General features: G+C 45.5%; 1 protein-coding gene across 6 annotated transcripts; it reads right to left on the bottom strand.

Annotated features, from left to right (window-relative positions):
- Nucleotides 1-141: 141 nt before the first annotated feature.
- Nucleotides 142-22786, bottom strand: LOC129006669 (amyloid beta A4 precursor protein-binding family B member 1-interacting protein-like). Of its 6 annotated transcripts, XM_054436581.1 has the most exons (5): nt 22219-22786; nt 19144-21964; nt 4093-4295; nt 3030-3133; nt 142-532 (listed from the first exon to the last, which is right to left on the bottom strand). In XM_054436581.1, the coding sequence occupies exons 3-5, from the start codon at nt 4127-4129 to the stop codon at nt 182-184; spliced, it is 492 nt and encodes a 163-aa protein (XP_054292556.1). In that variant the 5' UTR covers nt 4130-4295; nt 19144-21964; nt 22219-22786; the 3' UTR covers nt 142-181. The 6 variants fall into 6 exon arrangements, with proteins under 6 accessions (XP_054292556.1, XP_054292557.1, XP_054292558.1 ...); XM_054436582.1 differs by having other exon boundaries at nt 19144-22666; XM_054436583.1 differs by lacking the exon at nt 19144-21964 and having other exon boundaries at nt 22219-22663.
- Between the last annotated feature and the right edge of the window lie 2582 nt (nt 22787-25368).

Below are 25368 nucleotides of genomic sequence, written 5' to 3'. Positions count from 1 at the left end.
ACTTCATTTTAAATTTCCATTTAGCCTGCAGGGGTGTCCAATCTTTCGGCTTCCCTGGGAGCTATTTTTAATTATAGTGTTGACCTCCAGATCGACTGACCCAGTAATCTTTCTAGAAATATCGTAGGAAGAACGTTGAACTTTTATTCATTTATTTTATTCATTTGCGGCTTCTGAACATTCATGCTTCGTGCCTCTTGTGGGGGTGGGGCATAGGAGGCCTCTTGGCGACCGCAGGGGGAGGGGGCACGAAGTCCTGGGGGGCCTCCATGAAGTCGGGGGCGGCAGCAGGAGCTCTAGGTAGTCCAGGGACCGTGGCGGTGGCTGCGGCGGCTGCTGGGGCATCAGGAAGTCGGCAGGCCGGGTGGGGAAGCCCCAGCCCCCTGTGCCCTTGACTTTGAAGGGCGTGGCGGGGCTGCAGATGGTGTCCCAGGACCTCTGCACCAGAGGGGGTGGGGCAGGCTGAACTTGGGGCCCTGCGGGGCCGGGATGCTCCTGGCTCCTGGTGGTTTCCGAGGGCTGGCTTCTTATACTGCAATCAAGCGACAGCAGCATTTATTATTTTAAATTTTTTGAAATTTTAAATTTATTGTTATTAATTTATGGAGACAGGGTCTCACTCTGTCAGTGCAATGGCACGATCTGGGCTCACTGCAGCCTCGACCTCCTGAGCTGAAGCAATCCTCCCGCCTGAGTCTCCCGAGTAGCATTCTTTATTCTTGACAAAACAGCCCCAATGGACAGGACCATGCCATAGATATGTGAGTCTCTGTCTGTCCCCTGGGGAGCCTCCAACCTTCAGTCACTGAGACCCCTGGTTGTTCATGAGCTCATCTTTGCTCTGGAATAGGGAAATGACTCTAAATGGCCATTATTATTATTATTATTATTATTATTGAGACGGAGTCTTGCTCTGTCGCCCAGGCTGGAGTGCAGTGGTGCCATCTTGGCTCACTGCAACCTCCGCCTCCTGGGTTCAAGTGATTCTCCTGCCTCAGCCTCCCGAGTCACTGGGACTACTCTGGCAACCATGTCCAGCTAATTTTTGTATTTTTAGTGGAGATGGGGTTTCACCATGTTGGTCAGACTGGTCTCGAACTCCTGACCTCATGATCTGCCTGCCTCTGCCTCCCAAAGTGCTGGGATTACAGGCATGAGCCACCGCACCTGGTCTTTTTTTTTTTTTTTTTTGTGACAGGATCTCGCTGTGTCACCCAGGCTGGAGTGCAATGGTGCAAGCTCGACTCACTGCAACCTCTGCCTCTAGGGCTCAGTGATCCTCATGCCTCAGCCTCTCAAGTGTCTGGGATGACAAGCATGTGCCACCATGCTCAGCTAATTTTTTGTATTTTTTGTAGAGATGTTTTTTTGCCATGTTGCCCAGGCTGGTCTCCAACTCCTGGGCTCAAGTGATCTGCCCACCTCGGCCTCCCAAAGTGCTGAAATTACAGGTGTGAGCCACCTCATCTGGACAGTTTACCTTTTCTCAACTGCATGAAAGTTGGCTGGTTCACCAGGTATAAAATGAGCCCCGTAGTCTCTATTATGACCTGTGTCTCAGGTTGTGATGAGATCAAATGAGATACATATATGAGTTCTGAAAAGAAAAATCACCAGTGCACTATTGGTAGAAACCAGAATGCCAAATATGGCTAAAGTCTAATAGAGACATAGCCCTTCCCCTGCCAACACTGGCATAGATAATAATAATTTTTATTTATATAATGAAACATCCCCAGGCAGCTGGATTGCATCCCTCTGTTTTAGTGATAATTATCATTCCAATTTACATTTCATCAGGGTTCCAGTTTATTTCTTCCTACGCTTAATAGCCTGTTACCACTGAAGATTAAATTTGGAAGTTTTTTTTCTAATGAAGTGCCTTCTGATTTAGTTTCTATTTTATTTAGTTCATTTAGCATGATAAGCTAATTAACTGGTGATGTACTTTTTCCTTTTTAAAAAATTTCCGAACAGGCAGCTTGGGTATTGATGTTCACATATAGTTAAGTGATTTCTATTTTGGGATTCTTTTATTTCTTTCAGCATTTTTAAATGCTTTCCTTCGATTGGCATTACAAAAATTATGAAAATAATAATAGCTGAAAGGGCACTGCATGAGAAGTGCAGGCTTGAGAAGATAATGAGAACATTAAAGAAATACAACTTTTACAAGCCTGCAGTGGTTGTCAAAATTATAAGAAGTTCAATAAATACCAAGATTTAGTTGTTTTCATGACTGGCTGTTGGACAAAATGAAGGGGTGAAAGAAGTGAAAAATTGCTAAAGTGAAGCACCCTGCCTGTCCTAGCTGGGTGATATGCTATTGTCACAGTTATTTAAGGTTGTTTTGAATCACATGTGAGAAATACTCAACAGAATTTATACAGTCAACTGAGAGGTTCTGAACTAGATAAGTAACTAAATCATAATTATTAGCTATGATTTTAAGATAGATTTAAGTGAATCCTCATTGATCTATTCGGTTGAAAAAATGTTATGGAGGATGTCATACCTATTGGCTATTATTTTACAATGTATTTTCTCCTCCATCACCCTGGGGATGTATGTAGGACATTAATGGGGAAAATAGAAAATGCACATTTTTAGTGTAGTCCTTTTTTATCTTTTTTTTCTTTTTTTTTAAGACGAAGTCTTTATCTGTCATGTAGGCTGGAGTGCAGTGGTGTGATCACAGCTCACTGCAGCCTTGAAATCCTGGACTCAAGCAATTCAAGCACCTCAGCCACCCAAGTAGCTAGGACCACAGGTGCACGCCACCACACCTGGCTAATTTTTTGATTTCTAGTAGAGATGAGCCCTTGTTCTGTCGCCCAGGCAGGTCTGGAACTCCGGAGCTCAAGCAATTCTCCTGCTTCGGCCTCCCAAAGTACTGGGATTACAGGCATGAGCCACCGTACCCAGCCTGTTTTCTCTTTTTAAAACAGCAGTTATTGGAACAATGCGAATGGTTGAGAACTTTGGGGGATGGCTGGATGTAATGTATGTCAGCTGCTTACTGGTTTTACCTTGTATGTTTCAGCATGTGCCTGGGCCTCCTCGAGAACAGCACTGACAGAATCTGCAGCCTGGGGCATCTGTCCATTGGGCTGGGTGGTGCCATTTATAGGTCCTGAGAGGGAGGAAGTGAGAAAAGAAGAGTGAGCAAAGAATTTTCAACATTCTTGAAAGTTAATCTGAAAATACAAAGCAGTTTACATCTATAAAGCAAAGAAAGATACTTCCTGGCTACTTCTTACAAAAAAATAAATAAATAAATAAATGAAAAGCAAAGAGAGCAATTCACAGGTATGACATGGTACACAAAACCTCATGAAAAATCTGAGGTTCTGTGACAAAACTTTACATGAGATTCAGCAAAAGATTCAGAAAGGTGAGTAAGCCCACTGAGGAGGGTCTGGATTAATTGGAATTGTGGAGAGGAATAGTATGTTTTACTTTTGAAAAGCTTTTGATAATTGAAGAATTAACCTTGAAAACCAATTTTCTTTCAAAAAAATTCTATTGTTGATTTCCCTTAAATGTATTTATCTAGTTTCATACCGTGCTGAGTACAGGAACAACTTTTGAACATTGTCCTTAACAAAGAGTATATTGAGCTGGGTGCGGTGGCTCATGCCTGTAATCCCTGCACTTCAGGAAGGCAAGGCGAGCAGATCACGAGGTCAAGAGACTGAGACCATCCTGGCCAACATGGTGAAACCCTGTCTCTACTAAAAATACAAAAATTAGCTGGGTGTGGTGGCACATGCCTGTAGTCCCAGCTACTCAGGAGGCTGAGGCAGGAGAATGGCTTGAACCCGGGAGGCAGAGATTGCAGTGAGCCGAGATCACACCACTGCTCTCCAGCCTGGCGACAGGGCGAGACCCAGTCTTAACAACAACAACAACAACAACAAGCCAAGAAAAAACAACAACAACAACAACAACAAAGAGTACATTGGACACAGAAACAATAGACAGAGATTTGGGCAAAATGTGCGGGTCCTTGAAATAATCTGGAATTAGATGTGTTTTTTGTTTTGTTTTGTTTTCCCCAAAAGTCCTGCTATTACGATTTTATTTTCTTGCCTTTTAATTTGTCCTTTTGACACAAAGCTTGTCTCATGGAAGGTCTGCCGTTGTTAGAGAATCAGATGGAAGAAGTTCTATTTTGATTTCTTGGCTCCTTAGAAATGATCCCGCAAAGGATGGCCACCTCTCCACACCCGGGCTGTTTCTCCTGCAAGTGAATTGCTGCCCAGTCCACACCAGAAGGTCTTCCGCTCCTCTTCCTGTGAATGCAGAGATGCTTTAGCCATGCTCAGCACCACTGTTCTGTTTAATATTCACAAACTGCCTGTTTATTTCTTCAACTAGTTTTCCAGTAATGTGAGAAACCCATTAATCTACATGACAACTCAAAGAATGCCTTCAGGAGATTAGAAAAAAACAAAACAAAACAAAAAGGTGGGGTGGGGGGAAGTTTGGCTGGGTTCTAGTGGCTGATTCCTGTAATCCCAGCCCTAGGGGAGGCCAAGGCAGGCAGATCACTTGAGGTCAGGAGTTCGAGAACAGACTGGCCAATTTGGTGAAACCCAGTCACTACTAAAAATACAAAAAATGTAGTCGGGCGTCATGACCCACGCCTCTAATCCCAGCTACTCGGGAGGCTGAAGCAGGAGGACCACATGAATTCGGGAAGCAAGGGTTGCAGCAAGCTGACATCACGACATAGCATTCCAGCCTGGGTGACAGAATGAGACTCAGTCTCAAAAAGAAGAATGATATCAGGGGAAAACGGTGGGAAGGGGGAGAAAGATAAGAGACTACAAATTGGATTCCGTGTGTACTGATTGGGTGATGGGTGCACCAAAATCTCACAAATCTCCACTAAAGAAGTTACTCAAGTAACTAAATACTACCTGTTTGCCAAAAATTTATGAAAAGAAAAATTAAAAAATTTTTTTGAATTGTGAAAATTGAGTACTGTACTTTCAAGTTACAAAGGCACATCTATCATGAGGCTTAATTATTCTAATGTTTAAAGAAATGAAGAGAACAACCAGAGTTTAAATAGAAAAGCTATCAGCATTTCATCTACAGCAATGAAATCTGTAGTATGCATTTTGTATTTTGAAACTTAGTTTTCAGCCAGCCTGGGGGAAGAAGAGGAGGAAACAGAACTGGGCATTGGGGTAGGTAGGAGGAAAGTAAGAAACCAGCTGGAAACAGCAGGGAAAGAAGAAGGGGTGAGGACTCGAGGCAGAGCCAGTCCTCCTGCTTGGGGTTTAGGCCTAGGAAAGCAAACTCCAGGCAGGAGGAAGGAGCCCCAGGCTGTGGATGCCTTTCGGGGAACCTTGGGTCAGCAATGGCCAGAGGAGCTCCTGAACTTAAGCAGTATCTGCCACCTCCCTACCTTTGGTTGTCTTCTGGTGTCCAATGTGCTGCTGTCAAGACCCTCGCTGGCTCCCAAATTCGACTGGGCAGCCTCCAAAGCAGTGGAGTCCTGCACTACTGCCACCTCTGCCTTGTGGATCACAGAGCTGCAGGATGGCTTCACCCACCACACCCTGAGCTGGCCCCACTTGTGGCTGGCATTGGAGGACAGCATGTTCTGGGCGCCGCTGCTCCTGTATATTGCATCCTGCGTCTTTGCTGTCTGTATGCTGGTAGAGGTCAGAGCGACAGGCTGGCTCTGCAGAACCCTTGTGCCGGCCCTGACTGGGGCGGGCTTTGGTGCACATGTGACAGTTCAGTGTGGTCCCCATGGGGCACACCTGCTCTTCACAGGCAGCTTGGGCCTTCGCTTGCCCCCAGGTCTGCAGAGCTGAACACCTCTCGCCTCCTCCTGGCAAAAGCATTGCTGGCACGGGCAGCCCTGGGCCATGGGGCGGCACTGCACTAGCAGCCTGCACTCCATGTTGCCCCGATACTCTGAGCTGACTTGTCTGCTAAAAAAAAAAACTGCCAACCTGTCTGGTTTATTTTAGAAGGGCCTGGAGGCAACAAGCCTGAGAGCTGTGACTCGGGAAGGAGAAAGCACAAACGGATTCATCCTCCTTCCACCACTGCCCAACAACTGAAGACCACCAACTGAAGAGAAACAACTGAGGGTACCAACTGAGGGTACCAACCAAGGGCACCAACCGAAGGCAGCCAATAAGGGCACCCACTGAAGACCACCAAGTGAAGGCCAGTTGCCCTGCCAACCAGAACGCATCCTGGTTAGAGCAAACCATCAGGCCCAGAATCCTTTGCATGTGTCCTGCCAACTTGGAATTGAGAGCTCAAGCACCAGGCTCACAAGGCCCTACGTTGCCAGTGGACCCGCCCCACCTTTCATTCATTGCTGGCTGCTAGGACCTTTCATGTTGCTCACTGTGATGAAGTTCCTAGGGATCATCACCTTACAATGAATGATGCTAAAATTACTGAACCCAAATCTGCCTCATATACTATCTGGGATTCAGAGACCCCCTTTCCCCTGTAACCTCTGAGATTTTTCAACCTGAGAAATGACAGATTTCTGCATGTGCTTTCAGAAAAACACATTGCATTGCCATGAGGTACACCTACACTAAATGTCAAATCATATTTCATATATATATATACATATATATTCAATCCACATATACTCCATTTACATATTTTAAAATAACACACATATTCAGTGAAATTAACAAGAGTAATAGAGGACATTTTCTGAAATGTATACACTAAGTATATCACAGTTTTCTAGTGATCACTTTGATACAACAACTTAGAATCTATGGCTTCAACAAACAAAGAGGCTTACGTAAGAGAAAAGCACCACATAATACAAGATTTTAAACGTGATCATCATTGCTACTTTTAACTGGCAAATACCCAGGACATGTATTGTGAACTGCTTTGTGACTATGGCGACTCATTTAATCTTTGTGATTCTTGGTTTGATTATCTCAAAAATATGAGTAACACCATTTTATAAACTTGCTCTAAAAATTAAAGGAGAGAAAAATAATCCTTCTCTATATATTGAACACTAACAAAATTATAGACATTATGTCCAGATTTTTACACACTTACCTTATCGAAGCCTCATAACAACCCTATCTTTTAAATTACAGGCATTTTGTCCACCCAAATTTTTACTCATTTACCTTATGGAAGCCTCATAAGAATCCCCTCTTTTATAGATAAGCAAAGTGAGGCTCTGAGGAGTTAAAGACACATTCACGATCATGTCCTAATGAGTGTTGGAAGTGGGATTCAAATCCAGTTCTCTCTGATGCCAAAAGTGGTGCAACTTAATGAAGACCAAGTTATACCCCGTACATGGAGGGATCAAACATGTGGATTCCCTTTCTCTATCCTCTTACGTGTGAATTTCAATGACTTTCACAGCCTCAGAACAATCCTAAACTCCCTCCCAGGTTGCCTTGCAGTCATTCCCTTCTTCTTGGTAATGACTGGGAATCTGCATATTTAGACCACAAGCATCTCCTTAGAAAAAGGGTTGTTGATCAATAAATGAAATTTTTGGCTGGGGATGGTGGCTCATGCCTGTAAACCCACTACTTAGGGAAGCCAATATGAGTGGATCACCTGAGGTCAGAACTTCGAGATCAGCTTGACCAATATGGTGAAACCCCGTCTCTCTTAAAAATGACAAAATTAGTCGGGCCTGATGGCACAAGCCTCTAATCCCAGCTACTCAGGAGGCTAAGGCAGGAGAATCGCTTGAACCCAGGAGGCAGAGGTTACAGTGACCTAAATTACAGGTATTGTGTCCAGATTTTTACACATTTACCTTATAAAAGCCTCATAGAAACCCTCTCTTTTACATTACAAACATTTTGCCATGGTTTTCGCACACTTACCTTAGGGAAGCCGCATAACAATCACATCTTTTATAGACGAGAAAACTGAGGCTTTGGATGCCTCTTGGGGAACCGTAGGCCATCAGCAGCCAGAGGAGCACCTGAACTTAAGTGGTGTGCGTCACCTCCCTACCTTTTGGCATCTTCTGGTGTCCAATGTGCTGCTGTCAGGACCCTCGCTGGCTCCCAAATTCAGTTGGGCAGCCTCAAAAACAGTGGAGTCCTGTGCTACAGCCACCTCCACCTCGTGGATCTCAGAGCTTCAGGAGAGCTTCACCCAGCGCACCCTGAGCTGGCCTGGCTTGTGGCTGGCATTGGGGGACAGCATGTTCCGGGTGCCTCTGCTCCTGTATATCGCATCCTGTGTCTTCACTGTCTGTACGCTGGTGGATGTCAGAGCCACGGGCTGGCTCTGCAGAACTCTTATGCCAGCCCTGATTGGGGTTGCCTTTGGTGCACGTGCGACAGTTCAGTGTGGACCCCACGGGGCACCCCTGCTCTTCTCCGGCAGCTTGGGCCTTCGCTTGCCCCCAAGTCTGCAGAGCTGAACACCTCTAGCCTCCTCCTGGCAAAAGCATTGCTGGCAAGGGCAGCCCTGGGCTATGGGGCAGCATTGCACTAGCAGCCCTCACCCTGTGTCACCCCCATACCATGAGTTGAAGTGTCTGCTAAAAAAACCTTGCCAACCTGTGTGGTTTATTTTAGAAGGGCCTGGAGGCAACAAGCCTGAGAGCTGTGACTGGGACAGAGAGACCACAGATTCATCCTCCCTCCACAACTGCCCAACAACTGAAGACCACCAACTGAGGACCACCAACTGAAGAGAAACAACTGAGGGTAACAACTGAGGGCACTAACTGAAGGCAACCAATGAGGGCACCCACTGAAGGCCACCAAGTGAAGGCCAGTTGCCCTGCCAACCAGACCACATCCTGGTTCAGGGGAAACAATCAGGTCCAGAATCCCCTGCATGCATCCCCACAAACTTGGAACTTGAGAGCACAGGCACATGGCTCACAAGGCCCCACCCTGCCAGCAGCCCCACCCCACCTTTCATTCATTGCTGGCTGCTAGGACCTTTCAGGTTTCTCACTGTGAAGAAGTTCCTAGGGATCATCACCTTACAATGAATGTTGCTAAAATTACTGAAACCAAATCTACCTCATGCAGTGTCTGAGATCCATAGAACCCCTTTTCCCCCATAATCTCTGAAACATTAACAAACTAGAAATAAGAGTGATTTCTGCAGGTGCTTTCAGAAAAAAACATTGCCATGAGCTAAGCCTACTCTATAATGTCAAGTCATATTTCATATACACACATATATCCCCAATCCACATATGTTCCATTTACACTTTTGAAAATAACAAATATGTTCAATCAAATTAACAAGACTAAGAGAAGAAATTTTCTAAAATTTACACATGAAGTATATCACATTTTCCTAATGATCACTTTGATAGAGCAACTTAGAATCTGTGGTTTCATAACACCAAGAGGATTATGTAAGAGAAAACTACCGCATAATACACAATTTTCAATGTGATCCTCATTGCTCCTTTTAACTGGAAATTACCCAGTGAATGCATTGTGAACTGCTTTGTGACTTTGGTGAGCTATTTATTTTTTCTGTTCATTGGTTTGATTGTCAAAGATACATGAGTATCACCAATCTTATAAACTCATTCTAAAAATTGGATGAAAAAAAATCCTCCTTCTCCGTACACTGAACACTTAAAAAATTATAGGTATTGTGTCCAGATTTTTACACAGTTACCTTATAGAAGCCTCAGAGAAACCCTCTCTTTTAAGTTACAAGCATCTTGCCATGGTTTTTACGCACTTACCTTATGGAAGCTTCATAACAATCACATCTTTTACAGATGAGAACACTGAGGCTTTGGATGTCTCTGGGGGAAACTTGAGCCAGCAACGGCCAGAGGATCTTCTGAACTTAAGCAGTATCCATTGCCTCCCTACCTTTGGGCATCTTCTGGTTGCCAGTGTACTGCGGTCAGGTCCCTCGCTGGCTCCCAAATTCGACTGGGCAGGCTCCAAAGCAGTGGAGTCCGGCGCTACTGTCACCTACGCCTCATGGATCCCAGAGCTGCTTCACCCACCACACCCTGAGCTAGCCCCGCTTGCGGCTGGCATTGGGGTACTGCTGTTCAGGGTGCCTCTTCTCCTGTATATCGCAGCCTGTGCCTTCGCTGCCTGCACACTTGTAGATGTCAGAGCCACGGGCTGGCTCTGGAGAACACTTGTGCTTGCCCTGATTGGGGCTGCTTTGGTGCACATGCAACGGTTTAGTGTGGTCCACTTGGGGCACCCCTGCTCTCCTCTGGGAGCTGGGCCTTCACTTGCCACCTATCGCCTTTTCCTTGCAAAGGCATGGCTGCCACAGGCAGCCCTGAGCCACGGGGTGGCAATGCACTAGTAGCTGACACCCCGCATCACCCCCACACCCTGAGCTGACATGTCTGCTAAAAAAAACCCTGCCAATCTGTCTGGTTTATTTTAGAAGTGCCTGGATACAACAAGCCTGAGAGCTGTGACTCAGGGAGGAGAGAGCACAAATGGATTCATCCTCTTTCCACCACTGCCCAACAACTGAAGACCACCAACTGAGGACAACCAACTGAAGAGAAACAACTGAGGGTACCAAGTGAAGGGCACCAAGTGAGGAAGGCAACAAATGAGGGCACCCACCGAAGGTCACCAAGTGAAGGCCAGTTGCCCTGCCAACCAGACCGCATCCTGGTTCAAAGGAAACAATCGGGTTCAGAATTCCCTGCATGCATCCTCACAAACTTGGAACTTGAGAGCACAAGCATATGGCTCACAAGGCCCCACTCTTTCAGAGACCCCGCCCCACCTTTCATTCATTGCTGGCTGCTGGGAGCTTTCAGGTTGCTCACTGTGAAGAAGTGCCTAGGGATCATCACCTTACAATGAATGATGCCAAAATTACTGAAACCAAATCTGCCCTGATGCAGTGTCTGGGATTCATAGAATCACCTTTCCCCCATAATCTCTGAAACATTAACAAACTAAAAGTAAGAGAGATTTCTGCAGCTGGTTTCAGAGAAAAACATTGCCATGAGCTAAGCCTACTCTATAATGTCAAGTCATATTTCATATATGCATATAAATATCCAAACCACATACATTCAATTTACATTTTTCAAAATAACACATATGTTCAATCGAATTAACAAGAGTAATACAAAAAATTTTCTAACATTTACACACTAAGTACATCACATTTTTCTAATGACTGCTTTAATAGAGCAACTTAAATCTGTGGTTTCAAAACACCAAGAGGATTATGGAAGAGAAAATCACAACATAATACAAAATTTTCAATGTGATAATCATTGCTACTTTTAACTAGAAATTACCCAGTGAATGCATTGTGAATTGCTGTGTGACCTTGGTTATCTATTTATTCTTTCTGATGATTGATTGGTTAGATTGTCTAAGAAATATGAGTATCACCAATTTTATAAACTTGCTCTGAAAATTAGATGAGAAAAAATAATCCTCCTTCTCCATATACTAAACACTTAAAAAAATTATAGGTATTGTGCCCAGATTTTTACACACTTACCATGTAGAAGCCTCATAGAAAACCCCTCTTTTAAATTACAAGCATTTTGCCACGGTGTTTACACACTTACCTTTTGGAAACCTCAAAACAATCATGTCTTTTATAGATGACAAAACTGAGGCTTTGGATGCCTCTGGGGGAAACTTGGGCAAGCAATAGACAGAGGAGCTCCTGAACTTAAGCAGTTTCTGTGACCTCCCTACCTTTGGGTGTCTTCTGGTGGCCAATGTGCTGCTGTCAGGTCCCTCGCTGGCTCCCAAATTCAACTGGGGAGGCTCCAAAGCAGTGGAGTTGGCGCTAGTGCCACCTCCACCTCATGATTCTCAGATCTGCAGGACGGCTTCACCCACCACATCCTGAGATAGCCCTGCTTGAGGCTGGCACTGGGGGACAGCATGTTCTGGGCGCCTCTGCTCCTGTATACCGTGGCCTATGTCTTCGCTGTCTGCACACTTGTAGACATCAGAGCCACAGGCTAGCTCTGCAGAACCCTTGTGCCAGCCCTGATTGGGGTTGCCTTTGGTGCCTATGTGACAGCTCAGTGTGGACCCCATGGGGCACCCCTGCTATTCTTGGGCAGCATGGGCCTTCGCTTGCCGCCAGGTCTACAGAGCTAAACACCTTTTGCCTCTTCCTGGCAAAAGCATTGCTGGTGCAGGCAGCGCTGGGGCATGGGTTGGCACTGGGTAGATACCAGCCCGCACCCTGTGTGACCACCGTACCATGAGCTGACTTGTCTGCAATGAAAAACCTGCCAACGTGTGTGGTTTATTTTAAGAGGGCCTTGATGCCACAAGCCTGAGAGCTGTGACTGGGGGAGGAGAAAGCACAAACGGATTCATCCTCCTTCCAACACTGCCCAACAACTGAAGACCACCAACTGAGGACCACCAATTGAAAAGCACTAACTGAGGGTACCAACTGAAGAGCACCAAGTGAGGGAACCAACTGAAGGCAACCAATGAGGGCACTCACTGAAGGCCACCAAGTGAAGGGCAGTTGCTCTGCCAACCAGACAGCATCCTGGTTCAGAGGAAACAATCAGGTCCAGAATCCCCTGCATGCATCCCCAGAAACTTGGCACTTGAGAGAAAAGGCATATGGCTGACAAGAACCTGCCCTGAAGGGGCCCTGCCGCACCTTTCATTCATTGCTGGCTGCTGGGACCTTTCAGGTTTCTCACTGTGAAGAAGTTCCTAGGGATCATGACCTTACAACTAATGATGCCAAAATTACTGAAAGCAAATCTGCCTCACACAGTGTCTTCTGGGATTCATAGAATCCCTTTTCCCCCATAATCTCTGAAACATTAACAAACTAGAAATAAGAGTGATTTCTGCAGGTGCTTTCAGAAAAAAACATTGCCATGAGCTAAGCCTACTCTATAATGTCATGTCATATTTCATATATACACATATATATCCAATCCACATATGTTCCATTTACATTTTTGAGAATAACACACATGTTCAATCAAATTGACAAGACTAACGGAAAAAATTTTCTAAAATTTACACAGTAAGTACATCACACTTTTCTAATGATCACTTTGGTAGAGCAACTTAGAATCTGTGGCTTTGAAACACCGAGAGGATTACGTAAGAGAAAACCACCACATAATAGAAAATTTTCAGTGTGATCATCATTGTTATTTTTAACTAGATATTACCCAATGAATGCATTGTGAACTGCTTTGTGATTTTGGTGATCTATTTATTCTTTCTGATCATTGGTTTCATTGTCTAAGAAATATGAGTATCACCAATCTTATAAACTTGCTCTAAAAGTTAGATGAGAAAAGTAATCCCTTTCTCCATATACTGAACACATAAAAATTTATAGGTATTGTGTCCAGATTTTTACACACTTACCTTATAGAAGCCTCATAGTAACCCTCTCTTTTAAGTTACAAGCATTTTGCCATGGTTTTTACACAATTACCTTATAGAAGCCTCGTAACAATCACTTCATTTATAGATGAGAAAACTGAGGCTTTGGATGCCTCTGGGGGAACCTTGGGCCAGCAACGGCCAGAGGATCTTCTGAACTTAAGCAGTACCTGTTTCCTCCCTACCTTTGGGCATCTTCTGGTTGCCAATGTACTACTGTCAGGTCCTTCGCTGGCTTCCAAATTCCACTGGGCAGGCTCCAAAGCAGTGGAGTCTGGCCCTACTGCCACCTCCACCTTGCGGATCTCAGAGCTGCAGGATGGCCTTACCCACCACACCCTGAGCTGGCCCCTCTTGAGGCTGGCATTGTGGGACGGCGTGTTCCGGGCGCCACTGCTCCTGTATTTCCCGGCCTGCGCCTTCGCTGTCTGCACACTTGTAGATGGCGGAGCCACAGGCTGTCTCTGGAGAATTCTCATGCTGGCCCTGACTGGGGCTGGCTTTGGTGCACATGTGACAGTTCAGTGTGGTCCCCAAGGGGCACCCCTGCTCTTCTTGGGCAGCTTGGGCCTTTGCTAGCCCCTAAGTCTGCAGATCTCAAGACCTATCACCACTTCCTTCCAAAAGCATGGCTGGCATGTGCAGCACTGGACCGTGGGGTGGCATTGCACTAGCATCCCTCACCCCGTGTCACCTCTGTACCCTGAGCTGACTTGTCTGCTAAAAAAAACCCTGGCAACCTGTCTGGTTTATTTTAGAAGGGCCTGGATACAACAAGCTTGAAAGCTGTGAGTGGGAGAGGAGAGAGCACAAACAGAATCATCCTCCTTCCACCACTGCCCAACAACTGAAAACCACCAATTGAGGACCACCAACTAAAGAGAAACAACTGAGGGTAGCAACTGAGGGCACTAACCAAAGGCAAACAATGAGGACACCCACTGAAAGCCACCAAGTGAAGGCCAGTTGCCCCAGCACCCAGACCGCATCCTGGTTCAGAGGAAACAATCAGGTCCAGAATTCCTGCATGCATCCCCACAAACTTGGAACTTGAGAGCACAGGCACATGGCTCACAAGGCCCCACCCTTTCAGCGGCCCCGCCCCACCTTTCATTCATTGCTGGCTGTTAGGACCTTTCAGGTTTCCCACTGAGTAGAAGTGCCTAGGGATCATCACCTTACAATGAATGATGCTAAAATTACTGAAACCAAATCTGCCTCACACAGTGTCTGAGATTCATAGAATCTCCTTTGCCCCATAATCTCTGAAACATTAACAAACTAAAAATATGAGTGATTTCTGCAGGTGCTTTCTGAAAAAAACATTGCCATGAGCTAAGCCTACTCTATAATGACAAGTCATATTTCATATATACACATATAAATCCAATATATATATATATTTCATTTACATTTTTGAAAATAACACATATGTTCAATCAAATTAGCAAGACTAACAGAAGAAATTTTCTAAAATTTACACACTAATACATCACATTTCTCTAATGAAGGGTTTAATAGAGCAACTTAGAATCTGTGGTTTCAAAAGACCAAGAGGATTATGGAAGAGAAAACCACCACCTAATACAAAGTTTTCAATGTGATCCTCATTGCTCCTTTTAACTAGAAATTACCCAATGAATGCATTGTGAACTGCTTTGTGACCTTGGTTATCTATTTATTCTTTCTGATCATTGGTTTGATTGTCTGAGAAATATGAGTATCACCAATTTTATAAACTTGCTCTGAAAATTAGATGAGAAAAAATAATCCCCTTCTTCACATACTGAACACTTAAAAAATTATAGGTATTGTGTGCAGATTTTTACACACTTACCTTATAGAAGCCTCATAGGAACCCTCTCTTTTAAGTTACAAGCATCTTGTCATGGTTTTTATGCACTTACCTTATGTAAGCTTCAAAACAATCACATCTTTTATAGATGAGAAAACTGAGGCATTGGATGTCTCTGGGGGAAACGAGCCAGCAATGGCCAGAGGATCTTCTGAACTTAAGCAGTATCCATTGCCTCCCTACCTTTGGGCATCTGCTGGTTGTCAGTGTACTGCAGTCATGTCCCTCGCTGGCTCCCAACTTCAACTGGGCAGGCTCCAAAGCAGTGGAGTCTGGCGCTACTGCCACCTCCACCTCGTGGATCCCAGAGCTGCAGTACGGCTTCACCCACCGCAGCCTGAGCTAGCCCCACTTGCCACTGGCATTGGGGGACAGTGTGTTCAGGGCACCTCTGCTCCTGTATATTGCAGTCTGCACCTTCGCTGTCTGCACACTCGTAGATGTGAGAGCCACAGGCTGGCTCTGGAGAACAATTGTGCTGGCCCTGATTGGGGCTGCCTTTGGTGCACATGCGACAGTTTAGTGTGGTCCACGTGGGGCACTGCTGCTCTTCTTGGGCATCTGGGCCTTCACTTGCCACCTATCACCTCTTCCTTGCAAAGGCATGGCTGCCACAGGCAGCCCTGAGCCATGGGGCAGCAATGCGCTAGTAGCTGACACCCCACATCACCCCCATACCCTGAGCTGACATGTCTGCTAAAAAAAAACCCTGCCAATCTGTCTGGTTTATTTTAGAAGGGTCTGGATACAACAAGACTGAGAGCTGTGACTCGGGAAGGAGAGAGCACAAATGGATTCATCTTCCTTCCACCACTGCCCAACAACTGAAGACCACCAACTGAAGACCACCAACTGAAGAGCACCAACTGAAGACCTCCAACTGAGGACCACCAACTGAAGAGCTCCAACTGAGGGTACCAACTGAAGAGCACCAAGTGAGGGTACCAACTGAAGGCAACCAATGAGGGCACCCACTGAAGGCCACCAAGTGAAGGCCAGTTGCCCTGCCAACCAGACCACATCCTGGTTCAGAGGAAACAATCAGGTTCAGAATTCCCTGCATGCATCCCCACAAATTTGGAACTTGAGAGCACAAGCTCGTGGCTCACAAGACCCTGCCCTTTCAGAGGCCCCGCCCCACCTTTCATTCATTGCTGCCTGCTAGGATATTTCAGGTTTCTCACTGTGAAGAAGTTCCTAGGGATTGTCACCTTACAATGAATGATGCTAAAATTACTGAAACCAAATCTGTGTCACGCAGTGTCTGGGATTCATAGAATCGCCTTTCCCCCATAATCTCTGAAACATTAACAAACTAAAAATAAGAGAGATTTCTGCAGGTGCTTTCAGAAAAAAACATTGCCATGAGCTAAGCCTACTCCATAATGTCAAGTCATATTTCATATATGCATATATATATCCAAACCACATATATTCGATTTACATTTTTGAGAATAACACATATGTTCAATCAAATTAATGAGAGTAACACAAGAAATTTTCTAACATTTACCCACTAAGTACATCACATTTTTCTGATGATCGCTTTGATAGAGCAAATTAGAATCTGGTTTCCAAACACCAAGAGGATTATGGAAGAGAAAACAACAATATAATACAAAAATTTCAATGTGAAAATCATTGCTACTTTTAACTAGAAATTACCTAATCAATGCATTGTGAATTGCTTTGTGACTTTGGTTATCTATTTATTCTTTCTGATCATTGGTTAGATTTTCTAAGAAATATGAGTACCACCAATTTTATAAAGTTGCTCTGAAAATTAGATGAGAAAAAATAATCCTCCTTCACCATATACTGAACACTTAAAAAATTATAGGTATTGTGCCCAGATTTTTACACACTTACCTTATAGAAGCCTCATAGGAACCCTGTCTTTTACGTTACAAGCATTTTGCCATGGTTTTTACACACTTACGTTATGGAAGCCTCATAACAATCACATCTTTTATAGATGAGAAAACTGAGGCTTTGGATGCCTCTGGGGGAATCTTGGGCCAGCAACAATGAGAGGATCTTCTGAAATTAAGCACTATGTGTTTGCTCCCTACCTTTGGGCGTCTTCTGGTGGCCAACCTGCTGCTGTCAGGTCCCTCGCTGGATCCCAAATTCGATTGGGCAGGCTCCAAAGCAGTGGAGTCCGGTGCTACTGCCACCTCCACCTCTTGGATCCCAGAGGTGCAGGACGGCTTCACCCACCACAACCTGAGATAGCCCCACTTGTGGCTGGCATTGGGGGACAGCATGTTCAGGGCGCCTCTGCTCCTCTATATCGCAATCTGTGCCTTCGCTGTCTGCACACTCGTAGATGTCTGAGCCACAGGCTTTCTCTGGAGAACCCTTGTGCTGGCCCTGACTGGGGCAGGTTTTGGTGCACATGCGACAGTTCAGTGTGGTCCCCATGGGGCACCCTTGCTCTTCTCGGTGAGCGTGGGCCTTCGCTTGTCCCCATATCTGCAGATCTGAAGACCTATCGCCTCTTCCTTCCAAAAGCATGGCTGGCACATGCAGCACTGGGCCATGGGGTGGCATTTCACTAGCATCCCTCACCCCATGTCACCTCTGTACCCTGAGCTGACTTGTCTGCTAAAAAAAACCTGCCAACCTGTCTGGTTTATTTTAGAAGGGCCTGGACACAACAAGCCTGAGAGCTGTGACTGGGGGAGGAAAGAGCACAAACGGATTCTTCCTCCTTCCACCACTGCCCAAAAACTGAAAACCACCAACTGAGGACCAACAACTGAACAGAAACAACTGAGGGTACCAATTGAGGGCACTAACTGAAGGCAACCAATGAGGACACCCACTGAAGGCCACCAAGTGAAGGCCAGTTGCCCTGCCACCCAGATCCCATCCTGGTTCAGAGGAAACAATCAGGTCCAGAATCCCTGCATGCATTCCCACAAACTTGGAACTTGAGAGCACAAGCACATGGCTCACAAGGCCCTGCCCTGAAGGGGCCCCACCCTACATTTCATTCACTGCTGGCTCCTAGGACCTTTCAGGTTTCCCACTGAGAAGAAGTGCCTAGGGATCATCACCTTACAATGAATGATGCTAAAATTACTGAAACCAAATCTGCCTCACGCAGTGTCTGGGATTCATAGAATCCCTTTTCCCCCATAATCTCTGAAACATTAACAAACTAAAAATAAGAGATTTCTGCAGGTGCTTTCAGAAAAAAACATTGCCATGAGCTAGGCCTACTCTATAATGACAAGTCATATTTCACATACGCATATATATATCCGATCCACATATATTCGATTTACATTTTTGAGAATAACACATATGTTCAATCAAATTAATGAAAGTAACACAAGAAATTTTCTAACATTTACACACTAAGTACATCACATTTTTCTGATGATTGCTTTGATAGAGCAACTTAGAATATATGGTTTCAAAACACCAAGAGAATTATGTAAGAGAAAACCACAACATAATGCAACATTTTCAATGTGAAAATCATTGCTACCTTTAACTAGAAATTACCCAGTGAATGCATTGTGAATTGCTGTGTGACCTTGATTATCTATTTATTCTTTCTGAACATTGGTTGGATTGTCTAAGAAATATGAGTATCACCAATTTTATAAACTTGCTCTGAAAATTAGATGAGAAAAAATAATCCTCCTTCTCCATGTACTGAACATCGAAAAAAATTATAGGTATTGCATCCAGATTTTTATACACTTACCATATAGAAGACTCATAGAAATGCTCTTTGTCAAATTACAAGCATTTTGCCGTGGTTTTTACACACTTACCTTATGGAAATGTCAAAACAATCACATCTATTATAGATGAGTAAACTGAGGCTTTGGATGCCTTTGGGGGAAACTTGGGCCAGCAATGGACAGAGGAGGTCCTGAATTTAAGCAGTATCTGTCACCTCCCTACCTTTGGGCATCTTCTGGTTGCCAATGTGCTGCTGTCAGGTCCCTCGCTGGCTCGCAACTTCGATTGGGCAGGCTCCATAGCAGTGGAGTCCGGCGCTACTGCCATCACCACCTCGTGGATCTCAGAGCTTCAGGACGGCTTCACCCATGGCACCCTGAGCTGGCCCCGTTGTGGCTGGCATTGGGGGACAGCGTGTTCAGGGCATCTCTGCTCCTATATATCGCAGCTTGTGCCTTCACTGTCTGCACACTTGTAGACTCAGAGCCACAGTTTGGCTCTGCAGAACCCTTGTGCTGGCCCTGATTGGGGCTGGCTTTGGTGCACATGCGACAGTTCAGTGTGGTCCCCATGGGGCACCTCTGCTCTTCTCCGGCAGCTTGGGCCTTCGCTTGCCCCTAAGTCTGCAGACCTCAACACCTATCACCTCTTCCTTCCAAAAGCATGGCTGGCAGGGGCAGCCCTGTGCCATGGGGCAGCACTGAGCTAGCAGCCCACACCCCACGTAACCGCCATACCCTGAGCTGACTTGTCCGCTAAGAAAAACCTGCCAACCTGTCTGGTTTCTTTTAGAAGGGCCTGGAGGCAACAAGCCTGAGAGCTCTGCCTGGGGGAGGAGAGAGCACAAATGGATTCATCCTCCCTCCACCACTGCCCAACAACTGAAGACCATCAACTGAGGACCACCAATTGAAGAGAAACAACTGAGGGTACCAACCGAGGGCACTAACCAAAGGCAACCAATGAGGGCACAACTGAAGGCCACCAAGTGAAGGCCAGTTGCCCTGCCAACCAGACCACATCCTGGTCCAGAGGAAACAATCAGGTCCAGAATCCCCTGCATGCATCCCCACAAACTTGGAACTTGAGAGCACAGGCACATGGCTCACAAGGCCACACCCTTTCAGCGGCCCCACCCCACCTTTCATTCATTGCTGGCTGCTGGGACCTTTCAGGTTTCTCACTGTGATGAAGTTCCGAGGGATCATCAGCTTACAATGAATGTTGCTAAAATTGCTGAAACCAAATCTACCTCACACAGTGTCTGAGATTCATAGAACCCCCTTTTCCCCAATAATCTCTGAAACATTAACAAACTAGAAATAAGAGTGATTTCTGCACGTGCTTTCAGGAAAAAACATTGCCATGAGCTAAGCCTACTCTATAATGTCAACTCATATTTCATATATACACATATATCCCCAATCCACTAATGTTCCATTTACATTTTTGAAAATAACACACATGTTCAATCAAATTAACAAGACTAACAGAAGAAATTTTCTAAAATTTACACATGAAGTATATCACATTTTCCTAATGATCACTTTGATAGAGCAACTTAGAATCTGTGGCTTCAAAAGACCAAGAGGATTATGTAAGTGAAAACCACCACATAATAGAAAATTTTCAATGTGATCCTCATTGCTCCTTTTAACTAGAAATTACCCAGTAAATGTATTGTGAACTGCTTTGTGACTATGGTGATTTATTTAGTCTTTCTGATCATTGGTTTGATTGTGTAAGAAATACAAGTATCCCCAATTTCATAAACTTGGTCTAAAAACTAATGGTCTAAAAAATGAGAGAGCCCGGGCATCGTGGCTCACACCTGTAATCCCAGCACTTTCAGATGCTCAGGCCAGCGGGTGATGAGGTCAAGAGATTGAGACCATTCTGGCCAACATGGTGAAACACCGTCTCTATTAAAAATATAAAAATTAGCTGGGCGTGGTGGTGGGCGCCTGTAGTCCCAGGTACTCGGGAGGCTGAGGCAGGAGAGTCGCTTCAACCCAGGAGGCAGAGGTTGCAGTCAGCTGAGATCACGCCATTGCACTCCAGCCTACACTTACCTTGTAGAAGCCTCATAGAAACCCTGTCTTTTACATTACAAGGATTTTGCCATGGTATTTACACATTTACCTTATGGAATCCTCATAACAGTCACATTTTCTATAGATGAGCAAACTGAGGCTCAGACAAGTTAAAAACACATTCACCATCACATCATAAAGAGTGATAGAAATGGGGTTCAAATCCAGTTTTCTCTGACGCCAAAAATGGTGCAAATTAAGGAGGATCGAGTTATACCCAAAACATGGAGGGATCAGAACATGTGGATTCTCTTTTCTACCCCCTCCTGTGTGAATTTCAATGGCTTGCACTGCCTCAGAACAATCCTAAACTCCCTTCCAGGTTGCCTTGCAGTGGTTCTCTTTTCCTTGAGGATGGTGAGGAATCTACATATTTAGACCACAAGCATCACCTTTTAACAGGTGTGTTGATCAAGAAGTGAAATTTGCTAGGCCGTATGTTACTAAGTATGAATTGTCCAGCTTCTCTGCAATAAATAGAGGGGCTGTTGCATGTAAAAAATCATAATATCCACTGAATTTGTGCAGAAAGCTTTGGAACTATGTTGCAGGAGCATCTTACTGACAGTTGTGCAGGAAGACTAGCCAAAATACACAAAGCAGGAACACCTCCAAAGGCCAGGTGTGGTGGTTCTTGCCTGTCATCCCAACAAAGTGGGAGGCCAACATGGGTGAATCACTTGAGACCAGGGGTTTGAGACCAGCCTGGGGAACACAGTGAGACCCTGTCTCTACAAGAAATCATTTTTTATTATTAGAATGAAGAAGAGTACCTCTAACCCTCAGCCATTACTTTAGGAGAGAGAGCTCTGCTCTAGAACTCAAGATATGAAATTGGGAGTCCCAATGTGGCTACTTAAGTTTAAATACAAGAGCTGTCAGACATTTCCTCTACCGTAATGAAATCTGTAGCATCCATTTTGTATTTTGAAAACTTAGTTTTGATCAGCCTAAGAAAAGAAGAAAAGGGCCCAGAAGTGAGCATTTGGGCAGAGCAATGAAAAGTAACCGGCTGGACGCAACAGGGAAAGAAGGAGTGGGGAGTGGAGTTAGAGCAAGTCCTCCTGCTTGGGGCCTGGGCCTAGGAAAGTGAACTAGGAGCAGGAGGGAGGAGCCCTAGGCTATGGGTGCCTCTAGGGGGAACCATGGGTGAGCAACTGCCAAAGGAGCTCCTGAGGCCAAGCGGTATCTGTAGTCTCCCCACCTTTTGGCGTCTTCGGGTCGCGAATGTGCTGCTAGTCAAGGCTCCTGAATCAGACTGGGCAGGCTCCAAATCAGTGGAGTCTGGCGCTTTTCCCACCGCCACCTCATGGATCTCAGAGCTGCAGGACGGCTCCAAACACCGCATCCTGAGCTGGCCCCGCTTGGGGCTGGCATTAAGGGACAGCTTTTTCCGGGTGCCTCTGCTCCTCTGTGCTGGGGCCTGCGCCTTTCCTGGCTGCCAACTCATAGATGTCAGAGCCGCAAGACCGCTCCGCAGAAGCCCTGCGTGGGTCCTGCCTGGGGATGGCTTTGGTGCACATGCGACAAGTTAGCGTGATCCCCATGGGGCACCTCTGCTCTTCTCGGAAAGCTTGGGCCTTCGCTTGCCCCCACGCCTGCAGAGCTGAGCACCTGCCACCTCTCCCCAGGAAAGGCAACCAAATGCCACCAACTGAAGGCACCCACTGAAGGCACTAACTGAAGACTGGTTGCCTTGCCAACCAGATCGCGTCCTGCTTAGGAGGAACCAATCAGGCCTTGAGTTCCCCTCACGCGCAGCCCTTCCATTTGTGATGTGGGAGTCCAGGCACTGGCTCACAAGGCCCTGCCCCACAGCAGCCCCGCCCCCACAGCGGCCCCGCCCCCACAGCAGCCCTTCCCCACCTTTCATTTATTAGTAGCTGGTAGCAACTTTCAGGTTTCCTCACTGTGAATTATGAATATGAATTATGCTGAAATTACTGTATGCCAATGTACCTCACGCACTATCTGACATTCAAAGAGCCCCCTTGCCCCATCGCCTCTGAGTTTTTTGGAATCTACAAAAAAGTCAAATTTCGGCAGGTATTTTCAGAAGAAAGCATTGCCATGAGCTAAGATTACTCTATGATGTCAAGTCTTATTTCACATATCAATACATATTCATATTCATAATCCAAAACGCACATATTCAATCAAATTAACAAGACTAACAGTGGAAATTTTCTAAAATGTATACACTAAGTGCATCACATTTTTCTAACGAACACTTTGATAGAGCAACTTAGACTCTATGGTTTCCACAAATGAAGAGGCTCATGGAAGAGAAAACCGCCACATAATACAAGATTTTCAATGTGATCATCATTGCTACTTTTAAGTAGCAATCACCCAGTTAAATATATTGTGAACTGCTTTGTGAGTATGGTGATTTATTTAAACTTATTGGTCTTTTGATTACCTTAAAAATATGAATAATGCCAATTGTATAAACTTGTTCTAAAAATAAAAGGAGAGAAAACCCTCCTCCTTCATATATTGTACAATTACAAAATCAAAGGCATTGTGTCCAGATTTTTACACACTTACCTTATTGAAGCCTCATAACAACCCCATCTTTTAAATTACAGGCATTATTCCCTGATTTTTGCACACTAGTATTATGCAAGCCTCATAAGAATCCCTACTTTTATAGATGAGCAAACTGAGGCTCAGAGGATTTAAAAACTCATTCACCATCATGTTGTAATGAGAGATGGAACTGGGATACAAATCCAGTTCTCTCTGACCCCAAAGGTGGTGCACCTTCATGAAGACCATCTTATACGCCACACATGGAGGGACCAAAACATGTGGATTCCCTTCCTCTGCCTTCTTATGGGTGAATTTCAATGGCTTTCATGGCCTCAGAACAATCCTAAACTCCCTCCCTGGTTGCCTGTAGTGGCCATCACTTCTTCCTTTTCATGATTAGGAATCTGCATCTTTGGACCACAAGCATCTATAAACAGTTGTTTTGATCAAGAAACAAAATTTTCTAGGCCTTAGGTTACTAACTGTGAATTGTCTAGCTTCTCTGCAATAAACAAAAGGGCTCTTCCATGTAAAAATATCAGAGGATCCACTGAATTTGTGCAAAGGTTTGGAACCATACTGCAGGAGCATCTTACTGACAGCTGTTCAGGAAGATTAGCCGAAACACACAAAGCTAGAGTGCCTCCAAAGGCCAGGTATGGTGGTTCTTGCTTATCATGCCAGCAAAGTGGGAGGCCAAGGTGGGTGGATCACTTGAGGCCAGGAGTTTGAGACCAGCCTGAGCAACACAGTGAGACCCTGTCTCTACAAAAAATCCTTTTTTATAATTAGAATCAAGAAGAGTACCTCTGACCCTCTGACATTGCCTTAGGAGAGAGGGTTCTGGCCTAGAACTCAAGATATGAAGTTGTGAGTCCCAATGAGGCTACTTAAGTTTAAATACAAGAGCTCTCAGACATTTCCTCTACAGCAATGAAATCTGTGGCATAAATTTCGTATTCTAAAAATGTAGTTTTTGGACAGCCTAGGAGAAGAAGAAGAATGCCCAGAACTGGGCATTGGGGTAGGTAGGTAGGAGGAAAGAAACCGGCTGGACACAGCAGGGAAAAAAGAAGTGGTGGGGAGGCGAGGCAGAGCCAGTCCTCCTGCTTGAGGCCTGGGCTTAGGATAGCAAACGAGGGGCAGGAGGGAGAAGCCCCAGGCTTTGGATGCCTCTGGGGGAACTTTGGGCCAGCAGCAGCCAGAAGAGCTCCTAAACTTAGGTGGTATCCGAAGCCTCCTTACCTTTGGGCATCTTCTGTTTGCCAATGTGCTGCAGTCAGGACCCTTGCTGGCTCCCACATTCAACTGGGCAGGCTCCAAAGCAGTGGGGACGGTTGCTACTGCCACTTACACCTCGTGGATCTCAGAGCTGCAGGATGGCTTCACCCACCCCACCGTGAGCTGGCCCCATTTGAGGCTGGCACTGGTGGACAGTGCCTCTGCTCCTGTATATCGCGGCCTGTGCCTTCACTGTCTGCATACTCGTAGATGTCAGAGCCACAGGCTGGCTCTGCAGAACCCTTGTGCTGGCCCCGATTGGGGCTGGCTTTGGTGCACATGCGACAGTTCAGTGTGGTCCCCATGGGGCACCCCTGCTCTTCTCAGACAGCTTGGGCCTTCGCTTCCCACCAAGTCTGCAGAGCTTAACATCTATCGCCTCTTCCTGGCAAAAGCATTGCTGGCATGGGCAGGCCTGGGCCATGGGGTGACACTGCACTAGCAGCCTGTACCCCGTGTCGTCCCCGTACTGTGAGATGACTTGTCTGCTAAAAAAAAAACCTGCCAACCTGTCTGGTTTATTTTAGAAGGGACTGGA

The sequence above is a fragment of the Pongo pygmaeus genome, chromosome 8, assembly GCF_028885625.2.
Source record: "Pongo pygmaeus isolate AG05252 chromosome 8, NHGRI_mPonPyg2-v2.0_pri, whole genome shotgun sequence".
Classification (NCBI taxonomy): Eukaryota; Metazoa; Chordata; class Mammalia; order Primates; family Hominidae; genus Pongo; species Pongo pygmaeus.
The sequence above is the reverse complement of the archived record's forward strand: the minus strand, read 5'-3'. Positions and strand labels throughout refer to the sequence as shown.

Excerpts from the sequence above, each read along its gene's own strand:
- LOC129006669 (XM_054436581.1), bottom strand. The coding sequence starts at position 4,129 with ATGAGACAAGCTTTGTGTCAAAAGGACAAATTAAAAG. Across the intron at positions 3,134-4,092 it reads TCAAAAGGACAAATTAAAAG|GACCTATAAATGGCACCACC; the intron begins GCAAGAAAATAA and ends CCTCCCTCTCAG. Across the intron at positions 533-3,029 it reads CACATGCTGAAACATACAAG|TATAAGAAGCCAGCCCTCGG; the intron begins GTAAAACCAGTA and ends GCTTGATTGCAG.